The sequence below is a fragment of the Myxine glutinosa genome, chromosome 1 (assembly GCF_964187855.1).
Source record: "Myxine glutinosa chromosome 1, kmMyxGlut1.1, whole genome shotgun sequence".
NCBI classification, from domain to species: domain Eukaryota; kingdom Metazoa; phylum Chordata; class Myxini; order Myxiniformes; family Myxinidae; genus Myxine; species Myxine glutinosa.
The window spans coordinates 33,709,511-33,724,136 of NC_136261.1; the positions used below are offsets into that span (position 1 = coordinate 33,709,511).

At 41.8% G+C, this 14,626-nt stretch overlaps 1 protein-coding gene across 1 annotated transcript in view; it reads right to left on the reverse strand.

Moving 5' to 3' along the window:
• Window positions 1-3,099: 3,099 nt before the first annotated feature.
• Window positions 3,100-14,626, reverse strand: part of LOC137423091 (carbohydrate sulfotransferase 1-like) — a 73,145-nt gene continuing 61,618 nt past the window's right edge. Inside the window, exon 2 of the mRNA XM_078770505.1 lies at window positions 3,100-4,814. Within this exon, the coding sequence (XP_078626631.1) occupies window positions 3,510-4,814 (1,305 nt within the window). The 3' untranslated portion in view covers window positions 3,100-3,509. The remainder of the gene's footprint in view (window positions 4,815-14,626) is intronic.

Here is a 14,626-nt window from a genome sequence, read left to right on the forward strand (position 1 = left end):
AAATGGGATTTTAGTGTTTTTTTCAGACTTTTCACTCAAAACAATATGGCGGCCGAACCATGTGACGTATGACTTCGAATTGTTTTGCATTGTGAGTTATTTTTAACGAAGCATCTGGGAAAAAAATATCGTTTTTGGGGGAGAAAAATTGTGTTTGACGAATTCTAACCTCCTGACGTTAGCATTTTTAATATACTCAATAAACATGTTATTTGTTCCCATTGCAGAGTTCTTTAGAAGGAGCCATTAATCAAATGTTTCAATTCAGCCGTTCCGGAGATATAGAGGGGCAAAGTTGAAGGTGTTTTACAAGATGACGCCCATACAACGTGACCTATGACGTCATAATTAGCATTTGAAAATTCTACGAGGTGAGCCGATCATTTGATGAAAATTTCCTGTCATTCCGACCAACGGTTGCTGAGAACATTAATTTTAAAATTTTCGGAGGTGCAAAATAGTGTGGAAGAATAATAAGAAAAACTTTGGGAATAATAATAGTGTTGTGGTTTTGAGAATAAAGGATGACCCCCCCCCCCTACCCCCCCTCATAGGTAGACGCACCGCAACATGTAGCCTCGCTGTAGTATAGTTACCAGCTGTATCGCTGTAGTCCACACCAGGGCTCTGAAAGCTATTTGGGAGTAATACGCATCATGACGTAAGGGTGACATTGTGTTTGGTCCATCCCTTCCTTCTTGGGAGGGATTATGAGACGAATTTGGAGATAGAGGGGGATATGGGAGACAAGACGTAGAGACGGATTGTAAATACAAGGGGGGCTAGGGTAGTGTAGCCAATGGTGGGGGGTACGGACGGCTAGGGACGAGCTTGCTCTGCTCCGTCTTCCGCGTCCCTCGCACCGCACCAGGCATGGTGGTGCCTGGTCACCTTGTTTTTTGTGTGCCACTGTGTGCTTTCCACTTGCTTGTTGTGCTTTGTCTCCCCCCCCCCCCCCCCCACCCCAGGCCCATTTTGGAAGCCGACCTGAGCAGCATCCATTCTGCACCCTTGTCCCGCCTGTGCAGCCGAACTGTGCAGCACCTTGCTACCATGTCCTTTTGCTGCACCCTTATTACATCTGTGCAGCTGACCTGTGCAGCACTTTGCTGCCAAATCTCTTGCTGCACCTTGCTACACTTAAGGACCACAAGCCTTGTGGCCTTGCACCTCTGCTGTGCAGCATCTTGCTGCAAAATCATCTTGCACCTTCGGACCACTTGTTGAGTGGTATTGATGCCACGCAGTAGGACCATGTGAGAACGGCCCTGCTGGCCAATGGAAAGCAAATAAAAGCATTTTTATTATTGTGTGCTAGGGATAAAGAAGTTCTGCAAGTTTAGATGGCCCTGATGCTTCAAATGGCCTGTATGCCGGTCAGGGGGCCAGCCAGTTTGTTAGACGCACACGGAAGAAGCAAGAAGCAAGATGCAAGATGCAAGCAGCAAGTGTCACATTGAGTGTTTTGTTGTGTTTTCTCTCCCCTCCAATCTTCTCTTCCAAAAAGTACAGGTCCTGGGTCATAGAATTGTAAATATATGTGCATGTAAATATAAGAATATTTCCCACCGGCTATGTGTTTAGTTTGAAAATTCCGGAAATACTCGGGTAGTTGTGGGTGTGAAACTGTTAGATAGCTGCTCAATGCAATAGGAGGGACATATTTCGTGCTAAAATTGTCGCACACATGGGTCAGAGTAAATGCTAGGGGGAACCACACCTATGTGTCACATTTAAACGTAATGGTAATTTTGCATGCCAGGCTCCACCGGTCGTTCCACTGTTGGGGTCCACTCGGGACAAGTCTGGTGAGAGAGGGGTGTAGTGTTGTGGTTTTGAGAATAAAGGATGCCCCCCCCCCCTCCCTCGTAGGTAGCTGCACCACAACATGTAGCCTCGCTGTAGTATAGTTATTTCTTAGGAAATGTAAGGTAGTCTCCTTTCCTGTGTTAGTTTTGCGTTGAGTAGGCCAGTGAGCTTAGGTGTTCTTTTGGCGCTGAAATGCCACATGCTTGGCCTGAACAAGTCTGGCAAGGCCGAAGGGAGGAGCTGCAGGGGGAGTGACCGGGAAGCGCGAGTCGCCAGTCAGAGCTCGAGCAGAGTGGCTAACCACGGCAATGGGAGGCGGAGCATGGAACATTCAGGTAAGGCCGGGGCGGAGCTATAAAACCCTGCCCCGAGCCCCCCCACGTCAGAACGCACGAGAACGCGAGTTGAGCTGGAGAACGCGCAGGAGACGTGTCAGAACGAGAGAGAGAGAGAGAGAGAGAATCACCCAGCCCCTGAACAAGTCGAAGTACTTGCAGTGAATTGCCTATTATCGTCATTGTACACAAACTTTCCCCGTGCCTTGCACTCTGCGCTGTATTAATCGCGTTTGAGAAGATGACCCGTTCCGGACCACAGACGCACGATCTCCTCCTGCCTGCCTTTTCCTGCATACGTGCCGTGACTGCCAGAGGGCCACACCGGGCGAGCTGCCCCGGAGCGACCGACGGCAAGGTGCGGTTGGCGCGTGAACTTTCTTCTTCCTTCTCCCCGAGTGAGTGAGTGGGCCCTGTGTCTGGGATTTGGTTAAAACTGTTAAGCTTCTGCTCTGTGCCCCCTTTCCTTATCCTGATCACTGTACATTATAATAAATTGTGTTATTCCTCTTATTTGACCGTTCCCGTCCCTTCCATTAATTGGCCTCGTATCGTACGAATAAAACCGCTCGAATCGGGTTCCATAAAAGTAACGGCACGAGTCACGTGATACGCACACCGCTCGGGTGTAATCGATTAGCGTGGCTTGTGCGAGGTCCGGTCCCCGTTTCCGTGGCAGCATGGGTCAAAGGTACGTGCGGCGTCGACCCGATACCCTTTTTCACGCTTGCTGTGGAAGTGGCGATTTGGCCTTGTGGACACGAAGACCCAAGGGGAAAAAGGGGTTTAATCCCCCCATTGTAACGTGGATGGGCTTCGGGAGATCCGCAACAATAGGTTACTCTCCATTTCATGGAGAGTAAACCTAATAATTGTCATGTGAAACCAAAACCACTTTCAACAGATTTCCATGAACTCTTAAGGAAAAAAACGACACTTATTACAGTATGAAAAACCAAATCTGTCTTTAAATATCATCAATAATTATTACTCAGTGTGACCCCCTTTTGCCAAGAGAACTGCCTGAACTCCATTTGGGATTGATTTCATTAATTTATGGATTATGTTTGAGTTAATCTTTTCTCAAAACTGCACTCCAGAGCATAATCAGACTCCTCACATAAATTTTATATTTCTCTCAAATATGTTCACCCTTCAGTTATTATGTTAAGCCAAAGTGTCAGTCAATAATAGCGATCATAAATTAAACAATATTGATACATATTTTCAATATTATGACAAATTGGTGTTTAAAATTGTGATTTGAGAAAGCTTGGCATCATTTTAAGTAGACTCATACCTTTGCACCGCACTATTTACATCACATACTCCACAATAAAGCTTTTATTCCTCCAAACATTTTGTCTAAGTGAAATATGTAAAGTTGCGCTCCTCCACCAGAGTGGTGTTGATGTTCCTCAGCTCTTCAAGAGAGCTGACAGACCGATATCCCAACTCAGCAAATGTCTCATGGCAAGCATTCTGCAGGAACTGAACAATGTTATAATCCATCGAAAGGCGCCAATTTTCAGCAGATTTCGCTGAGTCACGATGTGTCGAGTACACAGGGTGCCACCGAGTCTTGTCAGTCCCATGGGTGTTGAATACAATCCAATTCGTAATAATAGGCTTCAATGGCAGCCCTACAAATTGGTATATCTCTCGGGCCTTCTCCAATGGCTCTCGAGCCAGATCTTCATATCGTACAAGCATATAACGTCCACTTAACCAGGCAGGTGGTTTCAAACCCAGGTGCATTGCCGGAAGAAAGGTTTTGCACATTGATGTAGCGAGCGATGTGTCGGTGTGTGGAGGCATGGCTCCATTTTTTTTCCATGTCTTGTAGTCTTTGAATGACTGAAAAGCAGCCATTTGTGAAGAAAGCACTGCACGGGGATCTCGAACCAGGTGGATTACTTTGAGATCGAGACGTGAGTCTTCGGCCAAGAAACGAAGGTCAGCTACGTTGTTGAAGCGAACGGTTTTGAGCACCACGTGTGCACGCTTCTGGCACACTTCAGCGGCGAGTGTCAGGTTGAGATTACTGCACCTTTTAAAGCACACCGATTCGTCTTTAGCATTTTCGGCAGGACAAAGGGGTGGTGAGCATAAGGCTGTACTCGCAGCTCTCCTGAAAAGATACTTTGTCTGGTGATGCTGAGGAAAAGGCTTCATGTAGGGCTCAAGGGAGTGCAGTTCACAGTCAAAAACATTCCGAAGCAAGTCACGGAATGCCCCCACCAGAACTTTATTGTTTAACGTGCTTCCTATAGGACCAGCCATTGACCCAAAAAACGTCTCGATGTGGTAGAGCGGCTCATACAGATAAAATATATCGGGATTTTGGTTGAAAAATTGCCCGAGGAATGAGGAGCCCGATCGTGTCGTCGCGAGAATCAGAATATGCTTACGGGAAGCACTTTCCTCTGTTGGCTGGTTGTTGCTAGGATCGGGGCATGGGCAACCGAACCAGTGAGATACCTGACCATCGTTCGGTGAACAGTCGCCTGTCCCACTCGAAACGTAACAATTTTCGAATCGATAACTCCTGATGGACTTCACGGCAACATATTGAATGCCAATAGTGAGGAACATAAGGATGACCAGGATTCTCCAGGAGCACCAAATAAACTTTGATTTCTTCTCATTTTTCTGCTTATTATAAGCGATCTGCACGAAAACAAAAATGACAAAAAAAAACTTTGAATAAGAACAGCACGCATCCTTTGTTATACTGCATTGCATTCTCTATGAGAGGAGATCTATAAATTAATGATGATGAGGAGTGAAGAGTGGTGGAGGGAGGTAAATGATGAGACAACAAAATTGAGAAAAGGAAGAAAATGGATGATAAGAGTGAGAAATGAAGAAAGGAAAGAGGGCAAAAGAGTGTGGGAGAAGGAAAATAAATTGGTAAGAGGAAAGATGTCTCTTATACAAACAGTATATCTTACTATAATTCACCAAATGCCCGACCGTCTGTCTGTCTGTCCATCTGTCCATTCCCAGGTACCGCAAAAAAGGCTGAACTGATTGCAACAAAATTTTGGGTGGGTAATCCTGGGACCCCCTGGAGTAAAATGGGCTATATTGTTTTCCCAATTTCAGCTTTGGTCTCCAGCATTTTCTGGTTTGGATTCCCACCGAACGTTATTGTCCCGGGTACCGCAAAAACGGCTGCACCGATCGCAATGATTGGAGATCTCGCGAGATCTTGCCGGCGACGGCACGGTTTTTCGAAGCTGGACACATTCTCCACGTTTTCAAAGTTAAGTAATTGTTCACAATTATATTTTTGTCGAAACTGCATTTATCTTACGGTGTGTGTACATACGGTGTGTCCCCAGGAAGATTCTCTGTGTTAATCTTTCATAGATGAATCGTTTCTGTTTGCCCCGCATGTGCGGCCTTGTAGCTGAGATTTCCCCCGTCGAAGTTTGTTCACTTAAGTTCCTGCCTTCGCTGTTTTTGCTTGGTTCTAAGATTTTTCCCTTCTCCCCTGAACTTCCCCAAAGACAAAGAACAAAAAACAACAACATTTATTTCCTTTTCTCCACGTGCGCTGTTTCGTGTGCTTCTGTCCACGTGCACTGTCTCGCCCCGCCCCCATTATCTACTTGCCTTCCACCTTTTGCCCTGTTCACATGACTCGTGGTTGTCCCTCTCGGCCCTCTCCCCATTTGTATTTTTGTGAATATAAGATTGTTCTTCACGGTTCTGTTTAAATATGTTTAAACTTTCCCCATGCAGTGTTTTATTCAGTGGTATATTACAACACGCTGTTTTTCTTCCTATTTAAAAGGCTTTTTTTCAATTTCCTCTTCAACTCATTCCACTTCAAAAAAAATTCAATCTCTTATAATTCTTCCTCACTCCATGCTCTAAATTCACATTCATTCCACCCCTCCTCCATTGTTCTTAAACGGATCGCTAACTTGAAAATCACAATGAACCCAATTTGTTATAAATGTTCGTCTTTCATTAATCATCCACTTTCTAAACTCCCACCTTGCCCCTCCCCTCCAAATCTCCCCCCTTGCCCTTCCACTCCGAAACTCCCCCCTTACCCCCTCCCCTCCTAAACTCCCCCTCGCCCCTCCCCTTCAAAACTCCCTCCCAACCCCTCCCCTTCAAATTATCCACCCTACCATCCCTCTCCAATTCTCCCCCATCCCCCCTCCTCAAAGCTGACTCCTCCCCACTTCATCTCCTTTCTATCTCATACCTCCACCTCCCCAAAAAGCCTTCTACTTTCCTCTGCCCCACCCCTCTCAAACAACCCCTCACTGTGCCTCATCCCATCACCATCAAACCTTTCGTCCTCCTCATCCTTTCCTTTCTTGTAACTCTTCTGTAATCTCTGACACACTATCAACTGCTCTTCCTACATCCCCCTCTCACCCTTCATCTGACCCTACCCCTCCCCTCCCCTGTCCTGCACCCGATGCTCCCCCTCTCTCCTCACTAACGGTATGGACCTCAAACATCCGGGGCCTTTGCTCAAACCTGATTGATCTCTCCATTCAGGTTGCTTCTGACAATCCAGACTTGATCTGCTTAACAGAAACTTTCATCCTTCAAGATGTCTCTGATTCCTTAATATCTCTTCCTGGTTACTCCCTCCTCCGGTATGATAGACCTGAGTCTCGTCCTGGTGTGGGGTTACTATCTTTATCAAAAACTATCTTCCTCACTCTCTTTGCACTGCCCTCTCTCCACCCCACCCACAGGAATACCTCTGGCTACGGCTTCCTCTCCACTCTCACCTTTTGTTCATATGTGTTCTGTACCGTCCTCCAAACAGTGATCACTCCATTTACATTTTGCTGTCTGACAACATGGACAAACTTCTATCAACTCATCCAAACTCTCTCTTCCTCAGATGTGGCGACTTCAAATGTCATCATGCCAGCTGGCTGGGTGTGGGTTCCTCTCTCACCAGCCATGGCACCTCAGCAAAGGACTTCTGCGCCTCATTGGGACTGACACAATCTGTCAATTTCCTGACCCGGATCTCAGTCAATGGAGTATCTTATCTTCTAGACTTGGTTATGACAAACGTCCCTGCAAATGTCTGCTGGTCTTCTTCTGCTACAATCAGTTCTTCTGATCATGTGCATGTTAAAGTGGACATCTCTCTGGCCATTCTCAAAGAGCCTCCTCAGCGCCGACGAGTCTGGCATTTCACTCAGGCTGACTGGCACGGTCTGCAAGCAGCCATCAATCATCTGGACTGGTCTCCCATCTCTACTGCCTCTGACATCAATTCTTCCTGGGTATTCTTCCAAAGCAAACTGCTCTCTCTCATGCACAGATTTATCCCATCTCGTCTTCAGTTGTCTTACCGTTCCTCCCGTCCATGGTACACTGAATCTTGTGGTGAGGCAGTTGCCCTGAAACAACTTCCCTTTGCCTCTTGGAAGGCAAATCCAACTGAAGGCAATCTTAGTTCCTTCCACCAAGCTCGGAACAAGTGTGTGTCTACCCTCAGGAGTGCCATGAAGCACTATCTCTCCACACTCAAGAATGAACTCTCAAAGCTGTCTCCTTCCTCCAAATCCTGGTGGCATCTGGTCAAATCCGTTTCTGGTGTTTGTTCCCCGTCCATCCCCTCCCTTACCTCAAATGGCCATACAGTTGACACCGCACGCGACAAAGCCCAATGCCTCAACTCGGTGTTTGCCTCAAAATCTTGGTTCCCAAACCCATCTCTCTCTGTTCCCACCTTACCCAGTCGAACCCAACTGCATCTGGACTCTGTGTCCTCTCCTGACAAGGTGGAGAAGTTTTTGTCAAACCTCGACTCTGATTCTGCAACTGGACCAGACGGCATCAGACCACGGGTCCTAAAATCCTGCTCTCCCGCTCTATCTCACCCTCTCTCTGTACTCTTCACCCTCTCTTTTGCTCAAGCTCACCTGCCAGCATCTTGGAAATCAGGAAGCATTACCGCTTTACACAAAAGATGTGCAAAAACAGATCCTTGCAACTAAAGACCAATCAGCCTACTCCCAATTATCAGCAAAGTCATGGAATCCATCATTGCTTCGGATATCAAATCCTTCCTCTTCTCCAATGGCTTGATCTCTGATCATCAATTTGGATTCGGACCAGGTCATTCTCCTCTGGACATTTTGCTTCTGCTGTCTCCACAATGGATGGAGGTCCTCAATGCCAAACAGGAAATCAGAGCTGTCTCCCTTCACATATCACGTGCCTTCGATACCGTCTGTCTCCTAGCTCTGCTCACCAAACTCTCATCCTTTGGTATCCATGGAATTCTCCACGCATGGCTGGCGGACTTCCTCTCTAGTCGTAGTCAACGTGTGGCCCTGAATGGGTTTCTCTCATCACCTCTTCCTATTCAGGCTGGAGTTCCCCAAGGCAGTGTTCTGGGCACTGTGCTTTTTCTGGTCTTCATCAATGATCTCTATGACTCTCTTGAAAATCCTCTCTATCTCTTTGCTGATGACTCTACTCTCTATCGCTCCATTCCTTATCCATCAGATCGGCAGTCTGCAGCCTCCTCACTCTCTGCAGACCTGGACAAAATCACAGACTGGGCAAACAAGTGGAACATGTCTTTCAATCCTGACAAATCTCACACTCTTACGAGGTCTCTCCGAAAAGACCGACTGGACAACCCTCCCATCCACTTTCTGAATAATCCTCTCCAAGAAGTTCTGTCACTCAAGCTTTTGGGTCTCACTATCTGCCATGATCTTTCCTGGGAAAACCACATTTCAAATCTGGCCTCCAAAGCCAGTCGGCGACTGGGCATCCTCCGTCGTGCGAAGTCCTTTCTTGGCACACCTGAGCTCCTCACCACATACAAGGCTTTCATCTGCACCTCAATGGAATACTGCTCTCCCCTCTGGGCTGGTGCTCCTGCCTTACACCTAGCTCGTCTTCACACTGTTGAAACCAAAGCGTTCAGAATCATTGGAATCTCCCGCGATGAAGCTAACTCCGAGGGCCTTTCACTCACTCACCGCAGGCAGGTTGGTGGTCTTTCCATCTTCTACCGGTCCTCTCCGGCCTTGCCCCCCCAGCTCTCTCTGGGCTCTGTCCCCCAAATATTCCTACAGGTCGCACAAGATCTGCCTGCAACCCTCTTATGGTTAAACTGCCAAAATCAAGACTCTCTGCTTACCTTCACTCCTTCATTCCTCTTTTCTCCCACCTCTGGAACAAACTCCCTCACTCTCTTCAATCCCACTCCTCCCTCCAGGTCTTCAAAACAGCTGTTCACCACCATCTCTTATCTTCCCCCATCCAAAACCTTGATCTTTTCTACCCCCACTAATTTCACCCCAAATCCACTTTTTTGAAATACCAACTACTTTCCTAGGAGTCCTTGGTGTCCTTGTGTTTTATACTTCTCCCACCCCTTCCCACGCTTCCTCTCCCGAAGCCCTCACCCCCACACATTTCCCGTTGTCCCTGCTCTCAAATGTTGTGTTGGTGTGCTTCCCCTTCTCTCCCCATCTTGTCTACCGCTCCCCTTTTTATATATTTTGTTTGTCTGTTTGATTTGTTTGTGTGATAAATGTTAGCTCTTTCACGAGCCTCGATTCTGTATACAAAAAAAATAAAAATAATCATGAAAAAAAAATAAAGAAAAAACCATCGCTATGTTATCATATTTTTTATTTATTTCCTAACTCATGTATTTGTTGTTTGCAAATTGTACTTCCACATAACTCCTTATCCTCACCAAGCAGATAATATTCTTCTTTATGAGACTGATTAAAATCATGTCGGTCTTCTAAGTTTATTGAAAAAAACCAATTATACCCTAAATCAAGCATATCATACCCCCATGTATCTATTCGCATATTAACTATATGTCCTTCTTCATAAAATTCAATTGTAAGCAGATAGTTAAATTTAATTAGGAAAGGTGTATGGTCTGGATAACCAGGTGTTGTGGTTGTAAATTTTACTTGTTCAACAAAACGTGCTTTTTTCTTTAGGGATATATATTGCGATAAATCACTTAATCTCACCAAGTCATTCACGTCAGTAGGACCCGGATAATTGATTAATTTATAAGTATTCTTCATATTAATATTTTTACTTATACTATATTTTTGTCGTTCAGCCTGTGCCTTTGTAAAATAATTTGATAAATCAATATCCTGAGGGGATTCTCCAAAGATAGAACCATCTTTTCCAACATAAGTCATTTATATTAGATTAAAAATAACATCATAAAAATTTTTATTATTGTAGAGTTGAAATAATACATATAAACATAATTGACCACAACATTTAGAATTAATTTCTTGAACTTGAAATGTTTGATAAACACCATTCTGTAAGAATTGTATTACTTCAACAGGTGGTGGCATACCATAACTATCAAAATAATATTTATCCTGACTATTATGAATACAAACCCAATGAGAACCATTCTGTGTGTCTAAATTCATAATAATATTCTTTGTATGCTTGGACAACTTTGTTAATTCATCTCTTATACAGATTACCACATTATCAATTTTAATTTTTTACAATACTTAGCAAGTTCTACATTTGACGTTGTATTCTTTCCAAATTGTTTAAACCACTGTTCCATTTATTTATGAGAAAGATACAATCCATTACCCCGTTTAGTTAGTTTAACACCCGCTTGAGCAATAGAAGAAAGCATATCTCCAACCAACAATCTAGCTTTATCAGGTAGGCTTTCAAGTTTTTGAGCAAAATCCATAATTACACCACTTCCACTAATTTGTTTCTCCAACTCCTTGTTATGTCTTTCCAATTCTTTTTGAGCTTTTAGTTGTGCCTTCCTTTCGTAAGCAGTTTTTACCGCTGCCGAAATACCACCAGTCAATGCTCCCACTGCACTTAAACCAGCAAATAAAGGAATTAGAAACGGGAGAAATCCTCCACTCGTTTCCCTTGTTGAATATTTCTTTAACATAGGTTTTGTCATTTTAATTCTAAGTGATCCAAAATCATTTAGTGTTTTCACCTGCTCTCTTGTGAGTAAAACATCAATTCTTACTGCTCCTTTTCTTTCAATTGTATTAACATTAATAATACAAGGCTTTTGATTTTGAATACAAGATGTTAATTTATTAAGATTGATTTGATTAACATGTACCCCAGTTTCTTCTTTCCTACTCATTTATTTATGAGAAAAAATCGATGTGATATTAATCATAACACCATTATCTGTATTAATCTGCAATGCTGTTTCTTCCAAAAACAAACAATATGCATCAACTTCTTCATTCTCTCCTTTTTCAATGCATAGAGAAGTATCCACTCCATTAGACTTTATAGTTTCCTTTTGAGAACTCAGGACAATTGCGTAGATTGTATAAAGTTTTTGAAACGCAACCATATCCAAAATAGGTTCATTATTACCGTTGCTTTCACACACCTTTTGGTAAGACTTGTAGGCTTCCGCATAATCATTTTTTTCCCAATCAATTTCCAATCTATCTCGCGGATAAAATGTGCCATCAAGAGAAACCCGAAGTTGTTTCACCTTAGCATTATCACTCAGCGCATTATTCTTATCAGTACCTTCATCTCCATCTGGTTTCTTCAAAATGAGCCATAGGTATCATGGCTTTCCTTGAAGAACACCTAAATTCCAAGTGTTGGTAGTGTGTTCCAGTTTAACGTGTTGGCATCTTCGTTTAAGGTATGATACATTTAGCGGTTTCTTTGAGTTAAGTCTTCTATTCAACATCTCTTCTGTTTTAAGATTAGGAGTATATTCACTAATATACCAACACAAATCATTAATAACAAATTTATTATTTTCACCAAAAGCATTTTCAACCCCAAAAAGCAACCTATTTACATTATCATTCCTTTGTAGTTGAAATCTAATTTTAAGCCCATACAAAACTTTATCATAATCACAAAATCCAAATATACCTTTAAGGGGAACTGCTACGGTAAAACTATTCTCTGCTTTTGTTTCATCATGATACATTGCCTTCCTTTGACTATAACCAGGGTCTGCATTTGTTCCCATTGACAGATCAGGAATAAAACCTTCAACAGCTCCCTTACCCATTCTATCACTAAACGAATATAGTGTAAATTTCATCATTTCAGATGCAGCAGAGACATAATCAACCACTTCACCCTCTTGTGTTCCAATATACAAACGGACACTATCAAACATTTTTCAGAAGAAATCATTTACGAGTGTAGCATTAGTGTTATTCGCAGTCTTAGTGATTTTAAATTTACACAACAAGAAACTATCAGCTAGATTCAAGTAAGTTTGTTGATTATTTATTTCAAAACATTTTGTTCCATTTGAATTCCAGTCTGTTCCTGTTTATAGCATTTACCTTAAAATAGTCTTCCTTTTTAGTGGAGTTTGAAATGATAATCGTATCATCCAAATCATAGGTACTATCAATCGCTTCCATACTTGTATTTATATAGCATTAAAATCGTTGAAACCCTGACCCAAGTATTTGAATGATTTTTTGTGTTTCTTGTGAAGATAGTTGAGTTTTGCCTTTTTTAATTTCTTTGATTGCTTGTAATTTATGAGACTCCTTTTGAGCATCTTTTATACTCTTTATAGCACCCACAACTGAGCCCACGGCAGAAGCAGTTTAACCAATTAGGTCTTTATGTTTAAGAATGGTTGAACAAATACCCATTAGAGTATCAATTATCCCATCTCCTTTATTTCTAAATTGATGTCCTACACCTCGTTGTCTCTTAGGTTTATAGTATCCTCTACCAAGAAACATACCTTCACCCTTATAGTATGGTGAAAGGAACATGCCCTCTCCAATCCCATCTTTCGTAATTATTTTATATTTTCCCAACTCGTGTTTCCTCACAATAACCATTATTTATTTATTGTAAAACTTCACTTCGGTGAATTCTGATGGATATAATTTCTTCATTGAAAGAAATCATCCGATTATCTTGATCGGTTATCCTAAAATTTACTCTGTATATGGTTTTTCCTGACGCAGGTAAATAGACAAGATTTTTTGGTTCCATATTGAATTTATAACCAATCGGGGTTGAGTATGCACTGAATGAAAATATTGTATTTGTTCTTATTCCATCGTTATAAGCACCATCAATCAAATCACAATGAATTAATACTGAATTTATACCGGAGGATATTTGAATAACATTATCACTGTAAAACGTCCCGTTAGTTTCAATCTTTTTTGAAGAGAAACCCAATAGCTCTCTGAACGAATTTTTAATCATAAAATCAACTTTATAATTATTTTTAAGTTTAATAGTTGATTTTGAAGTGTGTTTTTGAATATCTATTACAATATTTTTTGCTTCATCACCTTGTTCTTTTATAAGGTGAGAGACTTCAGAAGATATTTGAGAAATCTCGTAAGCTCTGGGTGAAACTGTTATATTTTTATATCCACTTCCTGAATTATAACTAAACTTGTTGATTTTCTCTGTGATATTAAACAAGGTATTATAAGTTTCCATTGACAATAAAGATGCCTCATATTCTTTTGTGGGGTAGGGGAATTAGGCTGTGTAATCACTTGTCGTGAAATTAAAACTAAGAACTAGGCTTCTCATTCTTATTTAATATGTAATAAAATATCTTTGTATTGACATTTATTAATTATTTTCATGTTCATCAACTGATCTAAAATGGCGGATGCTTCATTTAAACAATTGTTGTTTCCAGCCTTCTTACTACCTAACAGCAATAATAGCCTATTAACTAATTGTGATGGATCATTTGGAAGAAAATTAACACCTGAACCAAGCTTACTTAAAGCATCAATAATATGTTTCTCCTTCTCATTCTTCTTACTTTTACCAGCATCAGAAACTCCATAATCAAGTGAGTTTAGTAAATCAATATATACCTTATCTTACGCATTTTCCATATCAAGCAGTTCCTCAAAATATTTTGAATTAGTATATCCATCTTTTGTGAGAAGAAACATTAATCTTGGAGTTAATTCAACATTTGGTTGAGTTAAACTCAAAAACATGAATTGATCATTATGTATCAATACCTTTTCTACAACAAGAATGAATACTGCTTGTTCTTCTGTTGGAATGAGACCTGCTATGGTTTTTGAATTCGTTAAATATTCATTATTTTGAAGAGCCTGCACAACATAATTAGGGGGTTGATTTACCTCCTCAAGTTTCCGAAATAATCCTTCATCATCATATTCTATTTCTCCAAGTTCTTGCTCTGTCATTTGACGAAAATCTTTGAGCATTTGAAGTTTTTTCGGAGTAAATTATATCGTGGGAACTGCAAGTGAAATCATTTGTTGAGTTTTTAAAAGTGGTCTAAAAAATTTCTCTTGTTTTCTTTCAAATGCTTCTTCACCCGTCAGTTTCTGTCTCCTTTTCTTCTTTATGTCTTCCTGTTGCTTTACAACTTTTGAAACCAACTCTTGATGTTCCTTAAACTTTCTTGCTCTTTCTTCGGTATTCATTTTCTGTATTTATTTATTGAAAAATATCATTTACTGAAT